General features: G+C 38.7%; 2 protein-coding genes across 7 annotated transcripts; both read left to right on the plus strand.

The window, feature by feature from the left end:
• The first annotated feature begins 15 nt into the window (after positions 1-15).
• On the plus strand, positions 16-10158 carry zgc:77486 (uncharacterized protein LOC405808 homolog). Of its 4 annotated transcripts, none has more exons than XM_067597208.1 (6): positions 16-156; positions 1348-1510; positions 1890-2001; positions 3700-3827; positions 4793-4897; positions 6391-10158. In XM_067597208.1, exons 2-6 carry the CDS (start codon positions 1351-1353, stop codon positions 6537-6539), a joined length of 654 nt encoding a protein of 217 aa, XP_067453309.1. In that variant the 5' UTR covers positions 16-156; positions 1348-1350; the 3' UTR covers positions 6540-10158. The 4 variants fall into 4 exon arrangements, with proteins under 4 accessions (XP_067453309.1, XP_067453306.1, XP_067453308.1 ...); XM_067597205.1 differs by having other exon boundaries at positions 18-156; positions 1311-1510; XM_067597207.1 differs by lacking the exon at positions 16-156 and adding an exon at positions 244-432 and having other exon boundaries at positions 1311-1510.
• Positions 10159-12913: 2755 nt separating this feature from the next.
• abhd17ab (abhydrolase domain containing 17A, depalmitoylase b) lies at positions 12914-23740 on the plus strand. 3 transcript variants are annotated; one of them, XM_067597210.1, is made up of 6 exons: positions 12914-13657; positions 13778-13820; positions 14950-15320; positions 16756-16950; positions 17894-18073; positions 20275-23740. In XM_067597210.1, exons 3-6 carry the CDS (start codon positions 14956-14958, stop codon positions 20498-20500), a joined length of 966 nt encoding a protein of 321 aa, XP_067453311.1. In that variant the 5' UTR covers positions 12914-13657; positions 13778-13820; positions 14950-14955; the 3' UTR covers positions 20501-23740. The 3 variants fall into 3 exon arrangements, with proteins under 3 accessions (XP_067453311.1, XP_067453310.1, XP_067453312.1); XM_067597209.1 differs by having other exon boundaries at positions 12914-13226; positions 13697-13820; XM_067597211.1 differs by having other exon boundaries at positions 12914-13226.
• The last annotated feature ends 256 nt before the right edge of the window (positions 23741-23996 follow it).

The following is a 23996-nucleotide window of genomic DNA, read 5'->3' on the forward strand; positions in this document are numbered from 1 at the left end:
CTGAAGGCTGAATCGATGCTGGGTATGACGTCATGGTCGTTGTTTCGAATGTCGGGAGCTGGCGCTGGGTAGGAGGCCGCGCGCTCTGCTGGGGACACAACTTGTACAAATCTGAAGCCCAAGGTCGTCGACAGCCGCCGGTACCTTGAATTTCAGGTACTGTCGTCACCCTAGACCGCTATGGTAGAGTCCCGCTGCGTGTAACCGATTTTAAACCAGCCGGGACACTGTCAGGGAGCCCACTGCTTTTTCGGGCTGCCTGATTATGCTAGCAGTCCAGCTAACGTTAGCCTGCTAACACGAGCCGTTTATTCGATTTAAAACAGAAGGTTTGTTTACAGTTTGTCGCTAAGGACGCCGTAGTGCTTATTTTATTGATTTCCATCATGATGGGAGGCTACCAAGCGAGATTTGTCCTTTCTTTTTGCATTGGTATGTAGTGTCAGACAGACAAAACGTCCAGCGAAGCTGTTTGCTAATGTTACAGTGTTTGCTTTGAGCTATGCAAGCATAGGACGCCAATTGTTTTCTGCTGCGGACAAACTCAAACTGGGGGCAGTCAGCTGTAAGTTGTTTAGCTTCATTGTAGTTTTAACGTTTGCCAGATCATCGGTTAATTTTAGGGTTCCGTTGAAGTTTTCAGGGTAGTTTTGTGCAGACGTGTCTTAGCTTTTGTTCCTTTTTAGTTAACTTTGTTCTGACCAAAACATCTTGCTGTGCGGCGGAAGAAACCATGACCTAGCTGAGCTAGCGTATGTTTTCGCAGACTGTAATTTGCCTTTTGCAATGGAATTGTGCACGTCTCTTTGTACCTTTTGTTTTCATTGCTGTGCTCAGCTCTCCACCTAGTTTGAGTGGTAATGCTATAGCTTAACGTTACTACTTGTAAAACACTCCTGGTGCATTCAGCTAATGTTGAAATCAAGAGGATCATTACATTATTATGTAGCTATGTCATATTATGCCATGAATGTCAGAGATTGCTTTTACCTTATGCATTAATTTAGCTATATAATTTAAACAGTATTTTCAGTTAAGTGTGACAAAGTCCAGTTCTGCTTTACTAGAACTGGACTTTGTCACTCTGTTGGTGTTGGACTTAATTTTTAATGATGTAGATGTGATCCTTCATTACAGCTACAATTAGCTGGTCATAACCCTTAGTTTACAAATAAACTCACAGTTTGCTCCAACTCTACTCTCATGCTCCAATGCCAGTCTCCAAGCTCTTTTAGCTTAAACATAAATAACCATGTAATCAAACAGGGACTGTTAATCATTTTGACTAACTTCTGCAACCCCATTTTCAGGAATATCCTCTCCCATCCCCCTTACCCCCTCTGTCAGAGTATGGCTCAGGAGACCAATCAGACGCAGGTGCCAATGCTTTGCACTATGGGATGCGGTTTCTATGGTAACCCCCGCACCAACGGCATGTGCTCGGTCTGCTACAAGGAACACCTGCAGAGACAACAGGGAGGGGGGCGATCCAGCCCCCCGGGAGAGAAAGGTAGGAAGATGGGAGAGACATGACCTATAAAAAGCAGGGGGTGCTGGATATCGGTCAGTTAGGTGGAAAGGACATGAACCTGGAGCAGGGGGTCACTCAAACATTGCACAGACATGATGGGCACTTGAATTTGCTAAAAGGGGTTGGAGAACAGAGGTAGCAGTAGCTGCCTGCACTGTGGCATCAGAAAGCAAGAGAGTGACATCTCCATCTGTTGTCTCACATTAACTCAAAATACATGTGATCATTGTAGACAAGTACTGGCAATAAATAGCACAAAATAAGATACTTAGAAACGAATGGAAAGTCATCCATGTTTAGGGCCAAAACCTCAGGTTCTGTTTTGTTCGAGCTGTCAGACTGTTCTGTCCCCACACAGCTGCTACATCACCGGCAGGATCACCCGGATCAGCTGGTGTGACTGTGGAGAACACAACCTCAGAGCCCAGCACAGAGGTGGCAGGAACCCCGCCTGAGGAACAAACAACCAGGTAAGTTGACTGAATGTTTGGAAATTTGCTCATACCTGTATTGTTTCAAAGATTGCTAAACCAGTAAATCAGTGAATCAGATATAATCTTTCTGATAAGTCATTCATCAAGTAAAAATCAACACACAGTCGTCTGTGTTTGTTTTCAAATGTTTTTTTAGAATTGTTAGAATTTGAGCATTGTATAATTGTCATTTGGAGGTTTCTCTGGACTCAATTTGCTGAAATTTCTGGTCTTAAAAACAGCTGTTTGAGCATCTCTTTGCGCTTCTGTTTTGTCCGCACAGATTCACCTTTAAACTTATGGAGATATTGTGACTTATTGTGGGGGTTTGAAACAAAACTGCATTCTCATTTTGTGAAAAAATAAGTTTTTATTGTGGATGGTGTTGTCATCGGCTAGTATGGATCAGTGTTTTTTCATTCACATAGTTGTTTTGCTGATATTTTTAGAGGATTTTAGGTATAAGCATTGTTTTCTAGTGATAAACAAATGCAGCTTCAGTTTCATAGAGCTCTGTTGTTTAAAGTTGACACGGAAAGAAGAACTGAAGAGAAATGTACTTGCTTGAGGGCTTGTTCTTAAAACTGCTGCATAATGATGTTGAATACTTGTTGCAGGCCTAGTTCATTTTTTGTAATAAGGCATTTTGTGAGAGCTGTTGTATGATTTGCTTTAGTTACGCCAATAAATCAATATTTTTGGATTTTAAAATTTAAAAGAAGGGGGATGGATGAGAAAGGAATTTGAAGATGATGGTGTTTTTTAGTTTTATGAGGCTGTTTTTAATAGATTAAAAGCAAATGTTTGTATTATTATGTGTTTTTGCTTCAGACTTTGTTATAGAGATAACTGTCCTTTTGTTGGAAAGAGACCAAACAAGATGACAGTAGACCAGGATAGTATTTAAAGTAGGAATATAAGATAGGTTTTTAGTGGATTTATTATTTGAGCAGTAACTGTACTGTAGTTTAATATAAGACCCATGATTGCATTTATGAGTTTCCTGGGAAATGCACATTACCAACATTACAGTGCACCCAGTTATCAAAGATGTTTCACTAATGGGTTTATTTTTCCCAGAATGTCTACAGATAAGTCCAAACAAGCATTTGTTCCTAGTATGATGAAATTTTGGAATTATCAGAAGGGTTTTTGGCCTGATATGTCTGGTTTGTGTAGTCGTGGATAACTGTGCGCCGTATATATGTATGTGCTGTCTTGTTTCTGTATGCCCTGTCTGTTAGTGGGTGCGTCTGTCTCATTAATATGATTGTGATAGAAACAGATCCAAATAATTAGTAGTCAGCCACCAGACAAAGTGATGGGATGCAATGATTATATAGCAAAGTAAAACAAGGAAAAATGCAATATAGCAAAATGTCTTGAGCTATTTTTGGTGTTCTGTGGTTGAAGAGATGTGTGGGGTTACTACAGCTATGTTGTGTGGATTGTGATTACTCCATTTTCACATAGAAGTCATTCTGGAGGGCATCAAGAGCGTCTACGTTGTGAATGAAGTTAAGAAGGCCATTACTTACATTTGCCATCTAACAAAATATACATAGATCTTTCTTCCATACATTTATTGCCAAATTAATTTGAAAAAAAATAGTTATGAATATTAACTATATTTTTGAATTGGCATACATTTTCTTATATGGTCTAAAATTGTATTTTATGTTCTTGTAATGTCAGTCCCAGCTCTCCCAGCCCTGTAACTCAACAGATGACAGCTATGAGCATCTCCCAGGATTCAGGAGCTGTAGACTCTGATCGAGCAGAGGCTGAGGAGGGAGAAGAGGAGGGTACTTCCAGCAGCACAGGTAATAGAAAACTGTGGTTCTTTGACAAACCAATCAGCCCAAGTGTCACTCCACTTACAGCAAGTCAGGCTCACCGCAGGGGACAGCAGGTTATCAATAAACAGCTAGACTGGGGGTATATCAGGTATCGGCTAGACGTGACTGATCTACTTTGAATACAGTTTCTAAATGTCATTAGTTAGTAAGTTAGTAATGTCATCAGCTGTGTTCTTTAAGTTACCAGAGTCTACTGACTCAGTTTTTAATGCCTCAGCAATCCCTTACCTTATGTTACCTTACATAAGAATGATTCAAATGAGGTCCCCACAGTGTGGTGTACAGATCTTGAATATGGAAAAAAAAGAAAGTGCTGGTATCAGATCAGGAATCTGTATCAAATACCCTGAGTTGAGATATCAGAAATGTGCAAGAAATTTTCTGATCGGTGCTATCCTCCACCGCAGACCCTGAAAAACGCTTCTGGTTCAGCAGTAGAATTATAGCATACCAAATTGGTAAAATGATTAGTTTCCCCTTTATTTATTTCATTTGCACTACATATTCTGTGACTTTTCTAAATCCACCAAGAAATTACAGTATAATGAAATTGTAGTTATGGCAAAGCCTCCATTCAAATGTGTAAGCTGAGGCAGAGTATAATGGTCTAGTGGCCAGAATTGGCTCCCAAAGAGAAAGAAACTGCAGGCAGAATGTACAGTACCATCTCTGTCATACTTGGCCTAAAACCTTTTTCTTTAGAATCTGTCTTAGCTCTAATGTACATCTCCCCCCGTCTTGATCAATGCCTTTTTAACTTTTTGATTTTACAATGCATCTTTTGAACGTTTTACTAGGGGTCGGGGTTATCTATAGTATTTGACCTGTTAGTGTTGAACATACTTTGATCCTTTGTGCTACTATTGAATCATCCATTTCAGCATGTAAAGAATGAACTGTTTTGCACTCATTGTGCTTTGTTTCAACAGAGCCAGTGGGGGAGGCAGCACAGGCTTCTGATGGTGACCAAACCCCTGACAAAAACAAGAAAAAGAATCGTTGCTTTTCTTGCCGGAAGAAAGTGGGCCTTACTGGTAAGGAAGAATTCCATAATGCATATACACATACACACAGAGCAGTGAGCTCCTGAACTACTGACATGGTTCAAAGGTTTATGAATCATGCACCGGCATTGTTGGGATTCTCCACCTCTCACCCAACAATCATAACCTGACAGCGTCTGAAATTCAGAACAATTTGTTTACAGCACCAAAGATCTTGTCATTGCATCATTTTTCATGTCATTGATATATCTTGTGGAATCAAAAAGCACAGCACAAAAATCATTTTTGAATTCACACCACTGTCAGAAGTCCGGTGTAAATTGAAAGTAAGAATCAGCCTATCAAAATGAAAATTGTCTTTAAGTCAACTGACAGAGATTTGATCAGAGTCCCTTAACTGTTACACAACAGTGAACTGTCTTGGTTTCATTATGAATATGGAGATAATATTCATTGGTTTCTGAAATAGAAGCGATATCTTACTGCTGACTCTGATATCACTGATCAGAGCTCGCTGCTCAGTCGCTTAGAGCATCGGGCCAAGCTCACTTACAATGCTCTCAATCTTTCCTTACATCTCAGTTGTGGTGTTCCTGTAGGATTGACTGACAGCTCCTTGTTGTTTTACATTCACCACATTCCTCCTCTGACACCATTTCAAACACAATGAATAACAGTTGCACACAAATCATTTTAATACCGTTTTGGAAGTATCAATCACATGTAATCTAAGCTTTGGCTCCCCTAAAAACCATCTCTTGAATTCACTCTAAGTGAATGTACACAGGTTGCAGTAAATGCCTCAACTTTAGCTGCTTACAACTGGCGCAAAAAAACTACCAAAACTAAGAGACTCCTAGTTTAGTATATTCCTCCCATTCAAGCTTCCATGCACTTACTGTTACATTTTGAAATAAGTCATTGCTAGTTTCAAGGGCTCAGAAAGATCAAGTACCTGTAACCTACATATGCAAAATCCAACCCCCAGTCTGTGGTTTGTGTCATGATTTTTCCACTTTGGTACAGAGAGCTACATACTGCAGGTTGGTGGTGCATTTCACAGTCAAAGGCATTTCACAGTGTACAGTTGGTCTACACCTTTTTCCAAAGTGGATTGCCTTAAAAACAGGCTCCAGGGGCCATTTAAAGTTCAACTGTAATATTTGTATATTAAACCTGACCCAGACCCTCTGTATGCAGTGGGCACACAATGGGCTTGTATGCAGCTTGATAGAGGCAGCACCCTCAAGGGTCTGTCGAACTCTCCGTTTCTGCCCTTTCTTACTCTTAAAGGGATGTTTTATTGCACACTGTTAGCACAATTTTAGATATGCCCAGTTTAATTACTAAACCCAGACTGTGATGCTCAGAGCTGCAATAGATTTGAACCTTTCGACCCATAGAGGTCAGTGCTGCAATACATGTCTTCCATATAAGAATTAGTGTGCAATTGCTCTTTTAATATGTGATAATGTTTGCAATACAGACTTTAGACTGATTGTGTTTACTTCTCTTTATTGAAGGTTTTGACTGTCGCTGTGGCAACCTGTTCTGTGCCATTCACCGTTACTCTGACAAACACGACTGTCCCTATGATTACCGGAGTGCAGCTGCAGCCCGCATACGTAAGGAGAACCCCATCGTGGTGGCTGAGAAAATTCAGAAGTTATGAGGACTGAGTGCAAAAAAAAAAAAAAGTCTCTCTGACTTTGTGAATTTGAACAATGGCGACTTGGCTGAAAAACACCTGATATCATGGCTTCATTTGTTCATGGTAGTCTAAGACGGGCAGGGTGGGGTGGTGCGGTCACAGCCACTGTCCAGACGCTTCCCTTACTAGCATCTCCCTCTCTCTCCACTAGTGACTGTTTGCGGCTGAACCTAAGTGTTTCTGTTTGTGTGTGTGTTTGTATGAAAGTGTGTGTGTGTGTGTGCACATTTGCTTGAGAGTTGGGGAGAGAGCGGTAGGGGCTTGGTGGACATGTTGCTCTGGGGAGGGAAGGCATTTGATTTTACCCCTTTTTTGTTTCTCAACTCGGGGGATCGTGTGGGTTTATTTTTGTACAATCCCTGTAAGGTAGTTGAAATGAGACAGGGGTAAGCTGTTAAGGAATGTGTCACAGCCTGGATAACGACACTGAGGTCAATTAAGAAGGTCTAGCAAGTTTTGAAAAAAGAAAAAAAAAACTAGCTGGGAGATTTCATCCATCAGCAAGACCTTTTAAGGGCTTTGGAATATAAATTTTTCTCCCAGAGTAAAAATGATGTCAACTTCTTGTCAAATTGGCAGATTTTTTTTTTTTTTTTTTTTTTTTATCCTTCTCATCTCCTCGTACCCTTATTCTATGGGTCACCACACGTTGGACTCCCAAGTCTCAGCATTTTCCAGAAATGTTTCTCTTTGATATATTGACTTATCATACTGATATTGGGTGCATGAACATTGGAGGGGTGGGTTGGGGGGGTGGGTTAGGGGAAGGGTAACTGAGAACCTTGACTTACCTGAGTGATTGAATTCTGTGTTTTGTTTTTTGTTTTTTGTTTTTTTGTTTTTTTTTTTCTTTCTGTTTTAATGAGCGTATGACATCAGAAGATCTATATTAATATATTGTAGTTAGCTTGAATTGTGTGATTGCATTCTATTTATTTTTTATCGTTTGGTTGGTCTGTGCTGGAGGATTGGCAGCATGTGTCAGCAAATCAGTACGATTTGCATTTAACCTTTTCACTTATATTTAAGTAATTCCATCTTGATTATATAACCATTGAAGAAAAAAATACACAAGCTCTGACACGATGGAGTAGAGTCCAGTTAAGCTGTTAGTTACAATTGTGCAGTAAAACGTTATTTTGGATTTGGAAACAAAGCACAACAAAGTGTGTCAAACTGCAGAGCACAAAATAACGTGCCACACCTACTCAGTTTTGTTCAGCATCTGGGTCATTTGCAGTTTATACTTGATCAGTATAGCAGGCTAACTGAAAAAAAAAAGGCCTGCATGATTGACCGATGAGATGTTAGTAAGACAGTTTGTTCCTCTTGAATGCCCTTTTTCGTTCTGTGGAGTCACAGAGTGGAGCTCCATGTTTCTCTAACCACCAGCAGACCACTGACACATGCTGAATGAAAACTGACTCGGGTTGCAGTTAGTCTACACATCGACACACCTTCTTTCTGCTCAGCTAAAGTAAAGATTGCCGCGATGCTACAGAGCTGCGCGCTGTGCTTTTACGATGTGCTCGGATTCAGACGAGTCTTTTACCAAGAAGACCGCTTCTAGCTAGCTTCTTCTAGGAAGATCAACTTAAAATGCATGTGTGCAGTCAGAACATATGAGTTACTGTTTGGTAACTGACTGCACAGTTAGAAATGAAGCTGGAATGTTTAAAAAGCCACACAGCAGTAGCACAATGCATGGCTGGTTCAAGTTAACAGGACTCTACTGTTTTGTTTTGTTTTTCCAAATGTAAATACCATATGGCTCCTATTCATATAGTATAATCTTAATGTAGATTTTTGCCAGGTAATAAAGGTGGGGGACTATGGTGAAGAATAGTACAATGTGTATAAAAGTGCTTTTCATAATTATCCAAACAAAAAAAAAAGAAGAATGTGCCGCAAATGGCACTGATTTTATTCCCCCATCTTGGTTCCCCCTTTTGTTTACAAGATATTTGCCACATCATCTGCCCATGTAATGTCCAAAGTATTTTCAAACACTGGCTCCACCATGAGTATCTCCTGTAGGCCACATGGCTTCTATTTTACAATAGTCAGATTGTTAACAAGCCCCTGTAAGCTGTATTAACCTCGCTGAATTACACAGTATTCCAATCCTTGCTTTTTATCCTGTTACTGATTCTATTCATAGCATAGTGATATTACAGAGAGTTTAAAAGGCCCCTTGTGAGATGTAAGGGGTGGGGGGGGGTCATCTTTTCATTATCAAAAGCTTTCCTTGTAAATGTTGCTTGATCTTGATCATTAAATATTTATGAAAAAAGCTGTAGAAAAGTTGCAAGGAATTGGCAGAGAATGCATTTTCTAAATAAGCCAGCGCAGAATGTGTTGGACATTAATGACTCTTTTCCTTGTATACATCGAATATCATAACAGGACCTGGTCGAATTTAGCTCTGGCTACTATGATTGGAAAATTTGCCTTTATCAGAACTCCCATTAAAGTCTTAGTGTTTATAATGGACATGTGGCTTTGTGACTTAATATGCCGACACTGAGACTGTTTACCTGAGATAAGTTGGTCATCTAAAGCCCTTGACTGTGGTCTGATTTCTTCCTCCATCTCATCACTTGTGGAAAATTGAAATTCAGAAGGAGTTTATGGGGGTTCTTGAGTGATGATTATATACAAGGAAAATAATTGTCATATTAAGGGGAACCTGTGGTTGAAGCAGTTTGATGTTTCTTATGTAATCTGAATATTGAAGCTTGCCTGCTGGGTTGATAACCATAACAAAATATTGTCTCCCACAAAACGATGGTCATCTTTCCTTTACAGATTGATCGTTCTTTCAGAGTCATTCCCTTTCTTGGAATGATTGTTCAGCCGATGTAAATCGTGTGGATTTCATGGTTTACACTTTCTGTTTTCTATTGACTGCTCATATCACACCCTCTTTTTTTGAATAAATGTGAGCAGTTTGAATGTAAACCACCATAATTCATACAATAAGCTGTAATGTCATTTATCAAATTATACTTAGCCCTGATATTGACTATGACTTTGGGCAGAGGATGGAGGCCCATTTTTCCTAACATGCGATTTGAGACAGTTGGATCACTAAAACTGTTTTTGTTTTTGATGAAGGACTCGGCACCAGCAATTAGGGCAACAATACTTAAATAATCTAGATATTATCAGTACATATTGTTTTCTTCCTTCTGTTCTGTTGCTTTGATAGAGTTTTGATGTCTTCAATCCTGTCTTTAGCACAATGTTTTATAATCAATGTCTTCATCATGCAAGGGTTTTGATTGATGATAATAATGATAAACCTGCCAGTTATGATGAATCTGGTTAGAATTCTGTTTCACTGCAGAACCGAAGACAAATGAAGATGAGTTGATTCATTTTTGTCTTTCAAGATGAGCTTGAGGGACATCACATGAAATCTGCAATGTTCACAGAGCTGTAGTTCCTGTCCCTTGGCACTCCAGTCCCCCAGAAACACCACCAGATATCTTTTTATTTTGTTTTTCTTTAAAGATTTAGGATTGTATGATGTGTAAGAGTAAGTACAAAACAATAAAATCGCAAAGTTTATTTTAAATTATACTTGTCTTTTGTATTTTTTTTATGCATTTTAATGTGCTAGATGCTCATGGAAATGCAGTCTTCTGGTAAATAAACAGTGATTTTGTTCTTTGTGTATGTAGTGGTTTAGTCACAAGCACTCATAGAGTAGGTTCTGTGCTGCTCCAGTGCATCTACATACAGTGGCCCCTCTGCTTTGTACTTGTATATTGTTTCAGACTCAGCAAAACACTGTAGGCACAAATGGTACCACACAATAGTGCCTAATGTTCAGCTTCAATGTATGCCGTATGAGGAATAGTCATAAGGGCCAATCAACTGCACTGATTTTAAAACTCTGAAACACTCAGTTTATCTAATGAGACCAAATTATCAATCAGGAAATTAGGTTTTTGGGGGGTTTTTTTTAAAGATTTTCAAGAAATTTATGAAAACAAATTTGACCAAATCATGCCAATGTCAAATTCTCACATTTCACCATACAAAACTTAAAATAATTGAATGTGACGTCCAAGTAAAAATGGAAACCTTTCTCTGGAAAAATGAAAAGTGATGGATCCATTGACCCTTTAACTGTAGACATTTTGACTTATAGGAAGCACATAGGTGTAACTTGTAACATTAATCATGGTTTTAATCAAAGTGTCCCAGTAAGCCATACCAATGAAGCAGATAGCAGGGTCCCTGAACTAAATGGAGTGTTGCCATCATTATGGTTATTAATGCTTGATGCTGACACACACACCTGAGCTTTTCCTGCTATAACATTAAAATATCTGCTGTGAAAACACACCAAGTCAGAATTATTGTACAGGTACATAATCTTGCTGGTGCTGTCAGACAAAACATAAGTACTGAATATCAGTGGTATGGACATTTGTGCATATGTATTTATATTTTACACTTCTGTAGACCAAAGTAGATTGTCATTCTTTTGTCTCCTTCAAAGGTATAATAATGAAAATGCCTGCACATTCATGGTCCACCTACACAGGTGTTTTCACTTTATTTGCCTGATTAGACCTCCTCCCAGGATCATGTGGGTGTACACTTGATTGACATCTCTCCATTTGGTTTTGTTGTCCCTGAAAAGATCAGATAGCTTGGACCTTTTTAAGTAGGGCTGTGCAATATGACCCGAATCTCATATCCTGATATAGGTCATTTTATATCTTGATAACGATACATATGATGATATAGCACATTTTCTGTAAATTCAATGAATAAATAGTTTCTGGTCTGGTCTACACTCATTACGTTACTATAAGTACAATAAAAGCTTTGCAAGTAAAAAGCTAAGAAGAGTAATTTATCAATGTAATCTGCACAAAAGATGGACAGACTCCAAATGATGAAAAATATTGCTGTGAAGAATGTGATTTTTTGCAACACAACAAAATAAACAATAGAGCATAATGTGAAACGGTAGATGTTTTTCTATTGTCACATGATATATATCTTCATATCGCACAGCCCTATTTTTAGGTATCTGGAGTTTGTTGACCCAGAAAACTGTATCTCCACCCAACATGAAGGGTCAGTTTACCCAAATTACAAAGAACATACAGTATTTTGTTAGTGACATGCATAAGGCCATTTTGGTTTTAGTTACCCAGATTTAGAGATACACCCCCAGAATAACTGAAAACATCTTTGTGGTTTTACAGGGGCGGAAACAAGGTGGCCTATTTCACGTGACCACGGGTAAATTACATTACAAAAACAAGTTGATAGGCTGACATTAGCATTTTCTGGGGAATAGAGTAGTAAAGGTGGTTCCTGAGCCAGCAAAGCTTTCTACTGAGCACTCACAGGAAAACTGTGTGCTCTGCAGTGTGTGTGTGTGTGTGTGTTGGGAAGGGCTATGTTTTCCCGGAAGGTATTTTATTTCAGTTGCCTACACAGATACATGATGATGATACATGTTGTTCCTAATAGGCTGACACCAACTTCAATGAATCACCCCATCAATCAATCAAACTTTATTTGAATAGCAACTTTCATACAGGTTAATGCAATTCAAAGTGCTTCACAGACCACTGACAGAACAAGTGTAGACGGTAGACAGTAAAATAATTTGAGAATAATTCACAAGAGAAATAAAAATTATAAACATGTAATAAAATAAAATTAATTTAAAAGTTGTAATAATAAGTGAAATTTGGATTAAAAACTAGATAACTGATTTTTTTTAAAAACAAAGACAATAAAAATCAATATAATAAAATAAAAGATAAAATCCAATTTTACAACACAAATAAAATCAAATAAGTAAATAATGTCTATAAATCATTCTTAATCAAAAGCCAGGCTAAAGAGCTTTTTATTGAAACAAGTTTACAGCACATTGTGTGTAGAATTTGAGCCTACAATCACAACACGCCAGGGGGACTAAGGGTTGTAATAATAATTAAAATAAAAAAATAAAAAAAACTTAAATAAAGTTCATGTACAGTGGTCATACGTTTTAAAAGCTTTTTTGTTTGGCCATTCAGATAGTGAACAAACCTATTGTTTGATATGGACAATCAGCTCTTAAAAGTGTTTTTTTGCTTAAGAATTTGGATTTGTGAATATAATATTTTGTCAACTTTGTAATAGAGAGAGAGATTCCTGTCAAAAATTCAAACATGGCAAACGCTAGGTTAGATCAGCTGGAGCGACGAACTCTCGCGATATTAAGGTTAAGGTTAGGGTTAGTTTAGGTTAGGAAATTAAGGTTATAGTTAAAATCTCGCGTAGTTTCGCAAATCGTCCGGTTGATTCAGTTTATCGCCAACCTTAAAACATGTCATCGTTTACGTGTCTTTTACAACATGATTTTCACCCACACTGATAACAAGTTTCCCTTAATTGTCCAAATGGAAACTCCCTGCGTCACATCCTGTCAGCTGTCGCTTCCGGATGCGGTGAAACAGCGGAGAAGTAGGAAAACACCGCACTTACATGGATTCATTTAAATGACGAGACGCTGCCCGTAAAGTCAAGAGGAGACGCCAACGACGTTCTTGGATTCATGGAGACAAATACACACGCTGGAGTCTGTGTTTTAACGGGGCTTTTTTGCGTCGTATATCCGCGAATGTGCGTTGTTTTTACTGAGTAGCCGTGTTTATGTCTTCTTGCTAGCTTAAGCCAGCGCAGAGCTAGCTGGTACGCGCAGACAAGTAGCTCCTATCTCCGGTGAAATGCAACTTGTCACCGGCGTTATTCTTTATATATCGCTCATTCTTACAGGAGGGAACAATATAGTAGGTGTTTAATTGCAGCTGAGAAGGGGTTCAGAGTTTGCTTTGGTTATTTAGAGGTGAAGATTGCTTTGGAAACGCTTCTTCTTCACTGTCAACACAAGTAAAAAAAAACTGAAGAAACTAATTCCGTTTTATTAAAATATCCAAGGCACGTTTGGGGGGGAAAGCATATCGTTTTAAATTACTCGTTTATCTCTCAACAAGTGGACAAAATGGATGTGATCTGGACTTCAGGCACCACACAGAAAACCAAGCACATACTTTGTAAATAACACTACTTTTTCCTCCTTCCTCTGCTGACAGGGCAATTTACAGTCTCCTGTGTGTGAATGTGGCTTTCATTTTGAAGTGGAGGAAGTCCTCTTTGTTTTATTTTTGTTTCAGCACAACTTATTTTTAGCTTACACTAAGCCCTTCAGATCAACAGGTAGGTCTACTTTTGTTATATGCTGTATGTTTGGAGGGATGTTATGTAGGGCTCCATCCAGTTAATATTCTTATAGTGACTAATCTGTTCAATATTTGCACTATAACATTTTGAGAGAATGAGTAATATTTACTGGTGTTTTCCCAGAGCTTAAGGTGAAGTCCTAAAAATCGTTTATTGAGGTTTACCAACAGCCAAAACATAATCAGTTTATAAATTACATGATGAAGAACAAACTAATCTGACTGGAGCTGCACCTATTAGTCAATTCATCAAATAGTTGTCAACTATTAAATTGATCACCAACTATTGGAGTTATTGGAGTTTTCTCTGATTCCAGCTTCTCAATTGTGAATATTTTCTGGTTTCTTTGGTCCTCTATGACAGTGAACTGAATATCTTTGGGTTGTGGACTGTTAGTCAGGACAAAGCAAGACATCGGGCTCTGGGAAACATGGATCACCATTTTCTATAATTTTATAGACCAAACAACTAATCGATAAATCGAGAAAATAATCGACAAATCACGATTTTCATATTGAAAATAATCGTTAGTTGCTGCCTTAAATCTGACAATTTCTTTTAATTAATTAATTGATTGATCATTTGATACATGAAACATCACAAAATAGTGGTAAATGCTCATCATGATTGCCCAGAGAGCAAGGGGGCGGCTTCAGATCTCTCTTTTTGTTGTCCAAAATCCAAAGGTATTTCATTTCACTGTACTGTAAGACAAAAAGCAGGAGATACTCACATTTGAAAATCAGAACCATCAAATATTTTCCATTTTTACTTGGAAAAATGACTTGAAAATGCCTGATTATCAAAATATTTACCAGTTGATTTTCTGCAGATCAATTAAGCGATTAAGCGACTAATCAACTTTCAACTCTGGTAACCAGCAAATATTACCTAATTAATAAATAATCAAGATGTAGCCATATATTGATCATTTAAAATCCTTGCATGCGCTAAACTTGCTGTCGTAGAAACATTTTCATCATCATTGTTGCTGCACTCCGACTGCGCGCATTGTACATTGCATTGTAATAAGTATCTCATTGTGTTACACTGGGATGATGTGGATACATCAGCACACTGATCCTCTTGTCCTCCTCTTACACAGTGAAGGATGAATGGCCTCTCTCTCAGTGAGCTCTGCTGCCTGTTCTGCTGCCCACCCTGCCCCAGCCGCATTGCAGCCAAGCTCGCCTTCCTGCCCCCCGAGCCCACATACACCTTCCTCCCAGACCCGGAGGCAGGCCCCAATGTGCCAGGGGGAACAGGAACTTCCAACCTGCGGACACGCAGCGGCGCATCAGTCGCCGGAGGCGCAGGGGCCGGGGCTGTGGAGGGAAGATGGAAGCTCCACCTGACAGAGCGAGCAGAGTTTCAGTACTCCCAGAGAGAGCTGGACACAACCGAGGTGTTCCTCACTCGATCCAACCGAGGGAACAGAGTCGGCTGCATGTATATTCGCTGTGTTCCGAATGCCAGGTGGGTTTACCTTTTTTTTGAGTAGTTTCACACCACAGCTTGCTTGACTTTTCTTTGTCATTTTATGACGGTGTGTCACACTTCCCTAGAAGCGTTTCCACACCCTCTTGTCCGTCTTGTCCACTCACATCCAGGTCTACTTCCTTGACTTGTCTCCCTGTTGACTCAGCTGACTCAAAGATTTTCTCTTCCTGCTTTTTCAGTGGATCACTGCTATCCATTTTTTCTTTTACTCTTTAAAAGTCATTCTGTTTCCTCCTTTCTTTTAGTCTAGTCATACAGGTTTGTCGTAACTGGAACGTTGAGTTTCTCCTGTATTTGGTAATTCTTGTTTATGACAGCTGTCGTAATAAGAGTGTCATGGTCAGTGGCAAGATATCAGTTTTATGTGAGTCAGAGACAAAACATTTTTAGCTATCTGGGTGTCACTGAGTTTATTGGCAGTGATTGTTTTATAAGAAGGGATCATTAGGCCTAAAACGTATTTTATGTGCTGAGATGTAAAAGTATTTAACTTCAGTTCGATGCCCATCCTGCTGCACTGTGCCGCTGCTGATTAATTCACCAAATCGATTAAAAAGAAATGGACAGGCTTGTGTTACAGTCTGTGTGCCTTGTATTCATGTCGATCTAGTATTACACAAAAATGAATCCAAACTGGACCTGATATGGCAGAGTCATTGTTGTGCCACCTTCTGAGTGATAAGGCCAAGAGCAAAGCCGCAGGTTATACGGCTTCATAAACAAAACCACTGAGGGAGGATCTCAAAACTGTCAGTGTGTAGAAGAAGTATCAGATTACTCCAGGTAGCACAATATGCATTCATGAATAAAAGCTAAGTGCAGGTATACACAGAGTTTATAGTGGATACTCTGCTTCTCAGGTTGTACAAAATGTCTAGAAGTAAGAGTCATTTGACATGGGGCCATCTCAGTAAACTAATCTGCCATTATGCAGCATTTGTAGACGTCAAGTTTAAGTAACCTCGCTGTGTTTGTCAGCAGGTTGTTCGTGGTTTCATTTAGTGTAGAGTTACACTTGTAGATGGATAAAAAATGGGTTGATTTTAATTATGTTTGGTTTGGTTTGTTTCTTTGTTTGGGTGTTATTGTTAATCCTTCCTGTGATGCATTCAATTGGCTTTACTTAAATAGACTTTCCAGGCATGTGCTTTCCAGGCACGTGCTTTTGAATAAAGCCTCGACTAAAGATGTTGCTCGTTTACACAAATGGAAACATGCAGCTTTTTTATTTTGGCTACAATATAAAAATGTTGGTCTTAGCAATGAATAAGGATACCATGAAAAACAGGTGTCTCCTGTAACTGTGAGAATCAAGACTGAAAAAATAAAAAGGATAAACATCTTTATGAAACACGTCTCCATCTCTGTTGGTTCATGTTCTAACCTCACTTTTGTCTTCACATCCTCTCAGGTTTACAGTGCTTTTCTCCCACGGTAATGCAGTCGACCTGGGCCAGATGAGCAGTTTCTACATCGGCCTCGGCACTCGCATCAACTGCAACATCTTTTCCTACGACTACTCAGGATACGGTGTCAGCACTGGCAAGCCCACTGAGAAGAATCTCTATGCAGACATAGATGCTGCTTGGCACGCCCTGCGCACCCGGTATGTTAGGAATTAATTGACCCATATGTGTCCTTCAAGGGTTGATTTTTCGCCCTGTGCGTCGCTGTGTTACGACAGGATTTGTTTAGCTGAGCGTCAAATCAAACTCGGGGTTATAACGTCATCGTGTTATGGCTACAACTTGTGGGAGTACTAAGAAAAAGCAAGAAGAAGTGAAAAATGAGGATGAAGATGCAAAGAAGGGGTGAATCAAGGTGGCAGAGCTGTGATGTAGAGCAGAGCAGAGTTGAGACAGATGCTGTGGGAATAAAAAAAAAGTGAGATGGATGGATGGGCAGAGGGAAGGCTGGGAGGGGTTACATGTCTCAAGGACATTGTGGTGTGATAAAGTGTCTCATTAGTGAAAGCGGAGCTGCCTTAATGCGACTGTTGCTCTGGGAAGACATGACACTGCAGAGCATTGACTAAAGGTTGCTTGGTGTGAATTTACTTTGCGTTAGCAGTCACTCTTCCCTCTGTAATTTCACCATATTTATTAAAAATCTTTTCATATTTAATGGAAGTTTTCAACATCCTTCCTCTTAAGATGAAAGCACCACAAATAAATTATTTTTCTCCTAGAAGGTTAAATGAAATTTATTCTTCCAAACTGAACAGACTGAAGAAATTCTACAGTGGTCAGTTTATTAAATACATATTTGATTGTAATTTTGATAACTATTTAATCTTTTTTGTCATTGATTAAGTAAAATTATCAAACATTTATAAATTACTGCTTCAAAATTCTGGTTATTTTGTTGACTTGGGTGCAAAAAAAAATCATCAAAGGATGAATCAGTAATGAAAGTAAATATATTGTTATAGTTGCAGCCCAAAACATGCTGAAGTTTTATTTTTGTTTGTTTGTTTATGTGTTGTACTTTGCATGCTACGGTTGTCCTGAATCATATAATGTTATCTCTGTGTTTCTGGTTTTAACCAGGTATGGCATCAGCCCAGAGAACATCATCCTGTATGGACAGAGCATTGGTACAGTTCCCACTGTAGACCTGGCATCACGGTATGAGTGCGCTGCTGTGGTCCTTCACTCACCTTTAACATCAGGCATGAGAGTGGCCTTTCCTGACACGAAGAAAACCTACTGCTTCGACGCTTTCCCCAAGTAAGCCTCTGACTGGTGGATTGTCTTTCAACATTTCATTCACTATTTGTTCTTTTCAAACCCGTCTCTCTGTCTTTATCAGCCTGCCCTCTGCTGTGAAATGTTTGACATTTCCCTAGATTTTATTGTACAGATGCAAATTAAGATCATATTAACAGAATTTGTGTTTTTAATGTGTTGTATAATTAATATATTTCACAAATATATCATTGGCTGTTAGAATCCAGTTATTATAGGATAAATCTTACAAATAGAGATACTTATAAGAATGAAATCTGTACACTCCCTGTTTCATAAAACCCTTAAATAAGGTATCTCATTATGTTATGTTGTCATGTTAACATAATACACACATACATTGCACAGACAATTTGGCTTCCAGTTGGCATTTCCACATAATTACAGATGTGTCAGCAGAAAAGCATACTTGCCACTGTCAGTTGTTAAAATTGATTCTTATCCAAGATAAACATCTGTGCCAAAAGAACAGCTCTAGTGTCTTTCCTTAGAGTCTGTAGGTATTATTTTTATTTTCATAGAGGTGAGAGGGCCAACTTCTGTAATATTTCAGAGAGGAACTCAGACGTCTGTGTTATCTTGCAGGAGTGATCTCGCTGCACAGAGATCATTCTCATCTGCAACCTTTTCAGAAATGATATTCTTCCGTATAGCTGCAGTTCCAATTCGTGTCATTTTCCACAGAGACTTTCTGTGCGTCATTCACACATAATAATGTCAGATGTAATAACCATCAACCCCTCACACCAATATTTACCAAAACCTCTTATATAAGTCTGTCTAATATTGGTGAATAGATCCAGAGCGTAACCAGCACAGACAGTAGAGTGTTGTGTGATCAACAGATTCTGTCATGTATTAATTTAATTTAATGTGGACTTTAGTAGATCTCAATCTACCTCTAAGAAAGACAGTTAACCACCATCATCTAAGCAAAATCCATGGATATTTACCTTTGCCAGAATTACATATTAGAATTATGTGTTATTAGTCTACTGCAACACATTTGAATATAGATCCTGTGACATGAAGTAGTGTTATTACATAATACAGGTGGTTGGTTGTACGTTTTGTCACAGATTATTTTAATGTCTTGAATTCAATTACAACCTCTGAGATTTGCTTCCACACATTTTTGTGCGATTGTAATGTGGGTGTTGACTGTAATGTGTCGTTACTGTGTTTTTTTATTTTTAATCTTTGGATACAAATCAGTTCTCTTGGCTGGACATTAACGACTTAGAATAAAACTATCAGTAGCGAGGCTCTATCCCTTCTGCTCTTGTTTCCAGGTTAGTTTTACTGCTTGAGTCTGATAAGGTTTAATAGCAGCCAATGCCGGTCTTAATGTAGAAACTAGTCCCAGATGGTACATGTAGGTGAAGAGCAGAGGTGGAAGGAAACCAAGGAATGTCTCACCGTGTCTGTAGTGAGCCGAGAAAACCTCCAGTGTTCGTAGGTTGTTGTAGCTCAGAGTGGGCAGCTGGCATCCCTCCTTTCTCTATATCTATCTGTCTTTCTCTGCTGGTTTCCACATGAAGTGTGTCTGTATTCCATGGAATGACTTTGTTGTACTTTTAAGAGAAGACCTTTTGTGTGCTTCACTTTTGTAGCTGAGATAAGTTAGCAAAAGTATATCTCGTTTGGCAATGAATACAATCGTTTCTATCAGGATAATCTATAGACAAATCTCGAGACTCGACTTTGTTATCTGTACTCTCCACAAACATCAAAACTATGCTGCAGAGATTGGTGAGGCAGCTCTGATGTAACCTTCATCTGCACATATTATCATTTATCTGTAACTGACTAATCAGTAGTGGGCTGCTGTTCATGCTGTGTTTGCTAAATGAAAATAACACTGAAATATTCAGCTCCTTTCAAAGCAATAAACATGTTTTATAGCCTATAATGATTATGTTAGCAGTCTAGACAAAAATGCAGTTTCCGTGATCCATTAAGCTTTTATTTAATCTATAACAAAATATTTTAGACTGTTTTTTTCAGAACATTTTTTATGACCTGATCCACAGAGCAAGTGCTTTATGACTATTGAACTGTCCAGTCTGCTTTCAGAACTGTTTTATAGGGGCGGGGAACTAAATATGGATACATAAATTATCAATATCTCTAAAATGTGACCTCCTTATTTTCCTTAATTCTCCCTTTTCCTCTTTTTTTAGCATTGAGAAAGTGTCCAAAATCACATCTCCGGTGCTCATCATCCACGGGACGGAGGACGAGGTCATCGACTTCTCGCACGGCCTGGCTCTGTTCGAGCGCTGCCCCAAAGCCGTGGAGCCCCTCTGGGTGGAAGGAGCGGGACACAACGACATCGAATTGTACAGCCAGTATCTGGAACGCCTGCGCCGCTTCATAGGACAGGAGTTGGCAGCACAGCACGCCTGACCTTCACATTTTTACAGCTAGCATCGGCATCAGCATCATTATTACCGAGCCTCGACTCTCTGTGTCCAGAACAGAAACGTCTCCGAGATTAATCTTTACCCTTCCCCAACCTACCTTTTGCTCTAAGGTCTTCGGGGGGGGAACAGTTTGCCTTGAATGGACCCTGAGGAAAAGGGGCTGTGTGTTCATGAACATCAGATGTGCGTTAGTGTGAAAGACTTTTGTCACACACTGCATTCAGACTGTTGTTTAGACAGCAAATATATTCCTATACTGTGCAATAATAAGGACATTGTCCACAGGAAAAGGTCTTGTGTTGAAATTGAATGAAAAGGAGATTGAACAGAACAACAAACTGATAATTTAGTCATGTAGGTTGATTTACAGTGTGGTCCAGACAGCAAGTTTTTTCCAGCCTACTCGTGTGTTTCAGTTCATTCCTGCTGTTCAATCCATGATTAATGGATAATGATGAGTGCACATGAAGCTCATGAATTATTAGAGGACTCTCTTATATATGTTGGGGAATATTTTGGTTTTCTAATAACCTTTGAAAAAAAAAAAAAAAAAAAAAAAAAAAATGGCAACCATGTTCTCCACATTGAGTCACCAGTTTTTCTTAGACACACTTGTACAATCTAATGCAACCCAGTACTAAAGTGTTTTATGAAGCTTATAAAGTTCAATAAATCAATTATATGATGATTTTCTAGTAAGTGGTAGTTGTGTATCGGACTGCATTATATTCAGAATGATTTCTAATATGTATGTAAAAGGAATGGATAAAACTGGTGAAAAATGAAAATGACACACACATAGAGATGACTTTAAATTTTCTGTTGTTAATTTTGTTCTTTACTGTACTGAACATTTTGCTCAGGTAACCCTGTAAGACATTAGGGTCAGTGTGTTCCACACTTGTGTCTTTTTTTGTTTTGTATGCATTTAACTAAATCTCCTCAGATCCTTTGAGATTTCTCCTTTTTAAGATTGAAACATCCAGTGTGAGAGCTTTTTTTAATCTTTGATTTTTAACCAGGTCATGAATCAAACTATGACCCCAAAACTGAGGTACGGACCGAACCTTGTGTTTGGTGAGCCGTTACACATCTAGGTTTTTACTTTAGTTTGAACTGAGTGTCCATACCGTCTTCAGTCTGTGCCGCAGTGATAGAGCGGGACTAGCTGCGTTTAAAAAAAAAAAAAAAAAAAAAAAAGGAGCAACGTTTTAAGAGCCTGAAAAAAGAAAATACGTCCTGCTCCGTCACTTAGTGGAATGTCTGAGAGTGTTTTCGCCCCGTCTCTTTTGTTTTAGTCTTGTTCGTCGTGTTTATGTCTCGCACCAGTGGGTCACAGCTGTCAGGGAAGCTCCTATTTCCCTCAGTGTCTGGAACAACAACACTAAAATTAAACAGGCTTTGGTTTTCTACCTCCAGCCTGTTTTTATTTCTCTCTGTCTGTCTTTGAATCTGTCTGACAGCCGTCTTACTCATTTGCGGTCCATGTTGACAGGCAAGTTTGTCAATTCAGGGCATGATTGAAAACCTGACTATATAATCGCATATTTTATGATTGTTGGCAAAAAAAGAATTCTGATTGATCTGCTTCACATTCTGACTGTCCCACCCTCCTACAGACAAGCACAGGAACAGATGTTTTTATACCACACAGCACTATGGTTCCTTATCTGTTTGACAGTTTTAACAGCATTAGGAAAGAGCACAGTAACACAGTGTTGTTGTTATTTATCGTCCAACATGATGACAATGCTATTCCACTACGATTCTGTGCTATTGGTAACAAATGACACCAAATAGGCTGTGTGTCTGTTCCCTCGCTGGTTTACCGTCTTTACAACAACTGCCATTTATCCGTACATGCATACAAGTCTCATGTTATAGTTAAGTATTTTTACTCCTTTTTGAAAATAACTTCTTGATAACACTTGGTAACACTATTGATTTTGCTACACAGTGAGTGTGGTGCAGTACTTCTTACAGCTGCTGGTGTGATTTTTTTTTTTTTTTTTTGGTAAAAATGTCTCAAACGTTGTATTGCTGTTGTGGATTACTGATATTTTTGCGCTGATTGTTTGGGGGAAATATCACTTATCAATATCAATCGTCCCCTTTTGCTGCATTTGCCATCTTGTTTCTGTCACAGTATTGTGATCGTATGCTAAAAGAAGTGGTACAAGATTATATCAGCTGGCTGCCCTGTTCAAGTGACTCATAAGATAAATAGTAATCAATCCCTTCATTTTTACGACCTCTTTCAGCCTCGCAGCACTCCAACACGACAAAATCCCGACATTCTCTTATTAATAGTCTGTTTTGGCAACCAGACATAAAGTGCAGTCTAAAGTGTTCTTCTTAAAGGTGCAACGTTCAAGAAGTTTGAAGAAGTCCCCAAAAACCGTTTCCATGGCTAAAACTGTCAAGGATTTATGTGTTTTTAACTAAATGAGTTCATTATTTGAACCTTTTGAGTGTTGCGCCATTAAACTTCTAAGTTGAAGCTGAGATTAAGACTGTTCTGTTTGTTTGCTTTGGAAGAGAAGTCAGGATTTTCAGGCTTTCTTGTGTATGTATAAACCAAAGTTAAACTATTTTTTAGCGCTTTACCCAGTGTACCCAATGTTTATGTCGGTATCTTGATAACCAAAGGCAAATATGTTCAAATGCAAGTTCTTTTATTTATGTATGTGGTTGGTCTGATGTTTTTCCACTATACATTTGGATACAAATGACATGTAAATTTGTCAGATTGCTAAATACTTATGATTCATCATATCATCTGCTTTCAAATATATGCAGGAACACAGTCTGAACAGCATAAATTAACCGAGTTTTGTGTGTGCGTGTGCGTGTGCGTGTGTGTGTGTGTGTGTTTTAAGCTGTTTATAATTTATCATCTGTGGAGGAGTACAACTAAGCAATACCGCAAAGCAGAGTGTGTTTTGATATGTTTAGAAAAAAAGTGTGTGGGATGATAAAAGAACAATAACAGAAGCTTCAAGCAGACACTTGATAAGTTTTTTAAAAAATGAAATTCTTATTCAAATGTTTGGATCTTTGGTCAGAATTGGTATAACGCAACTATGTCTCATTCTTGTCATCGCACATTGTTATTCCTTGTTCATTATACTAATTTTTAGTTTTTAAAGATATTGTCTTTTTTTTTTCCAAGAATGAAAAGAGATAAGAAGTTAATAAAACATAATCAGAAATTTATCATTAATATGACTCTTTCCCTCTTTTCTTAGAGAGATTTCTTTCAACCAGGTGTCATTTTGCAGTGAAATGAGCTCTAATGAGCAAGAGAAAAGCCTTTCAGCAGGAATCAGCGTTACGTGTGTCTCATTCACTCCACGATTTTCCACTCACCGCAGCTCTGGCACTCAATGAATAAAGATCTGCCTGTGGTGAAAGGCCTCAGAGGGCTGCACGAGACAGATCCAAGAAAAGGCTCGAGTGAATAATTAGCTGATGAGTAA

The sequence above is a fragment of the Thunnus thynnus genome, chromosome 8, assembly GCF_963924715.1.
Source record: "Thunnus thynnus chromosome 8, fThuThy2.1, whole genome shotgun sequence".
Taxonomy (NCBI): domain Eukaryota; kingdom Metazoa; phylum Chordata; class Actinopteri; order Scombriformes; family Scombridae; genus Thunnus; species Thunnus thynnus.

Excerpts from the sequence above, each read along its gene's own strand:
- abhd17ab (XM_067597210.1), top strand. The coding sequence starts at position 14,956 with ATGAATGGCCTCTCTCTCAGTGAGCTCTGCTGCCTGTTCTGCTGCCCA. Across the intron at positions 15,321-16,755 it reads CGCTGTGTTCCGAATGCCAG|GTTTACAGTGCTTTTCTCCC; the intron begins GTGGGTTTACCT and ends ACATCCTCTCAG. Across the intron at positions 16,951-17,893 it reads TGGCACGCCCTGCGCACCCG|GTATGGCATCAGCCCAGAGA; the intron begins GTATGTTAGGAA and ends GGTTTTAACCAG.
- zgc:77486 (XM_067597208.1), top strand. The coding sequence starts at position 1,351 with ATGGCTCAGGAGACCAATCAGACGCAGGTGCCAATGCTTTGCACTATG. Across the intron at positions 3,828-4,792 it reads GGGTACTTCCAGCAGCACAG|AGCCAGTGGGGGAGGCAGCA; the intron begins GTAATAGAAAAC and ends TTGTTTCAACAG. Across the intron at positions 4,898-6,390 it reads GAAGAAAGTGGGCCTTACTG|GTTTTGACTGTCGCTGTGGC; the intron begins GTAAGGAAGAAT and ends TCTTTATTGAAG.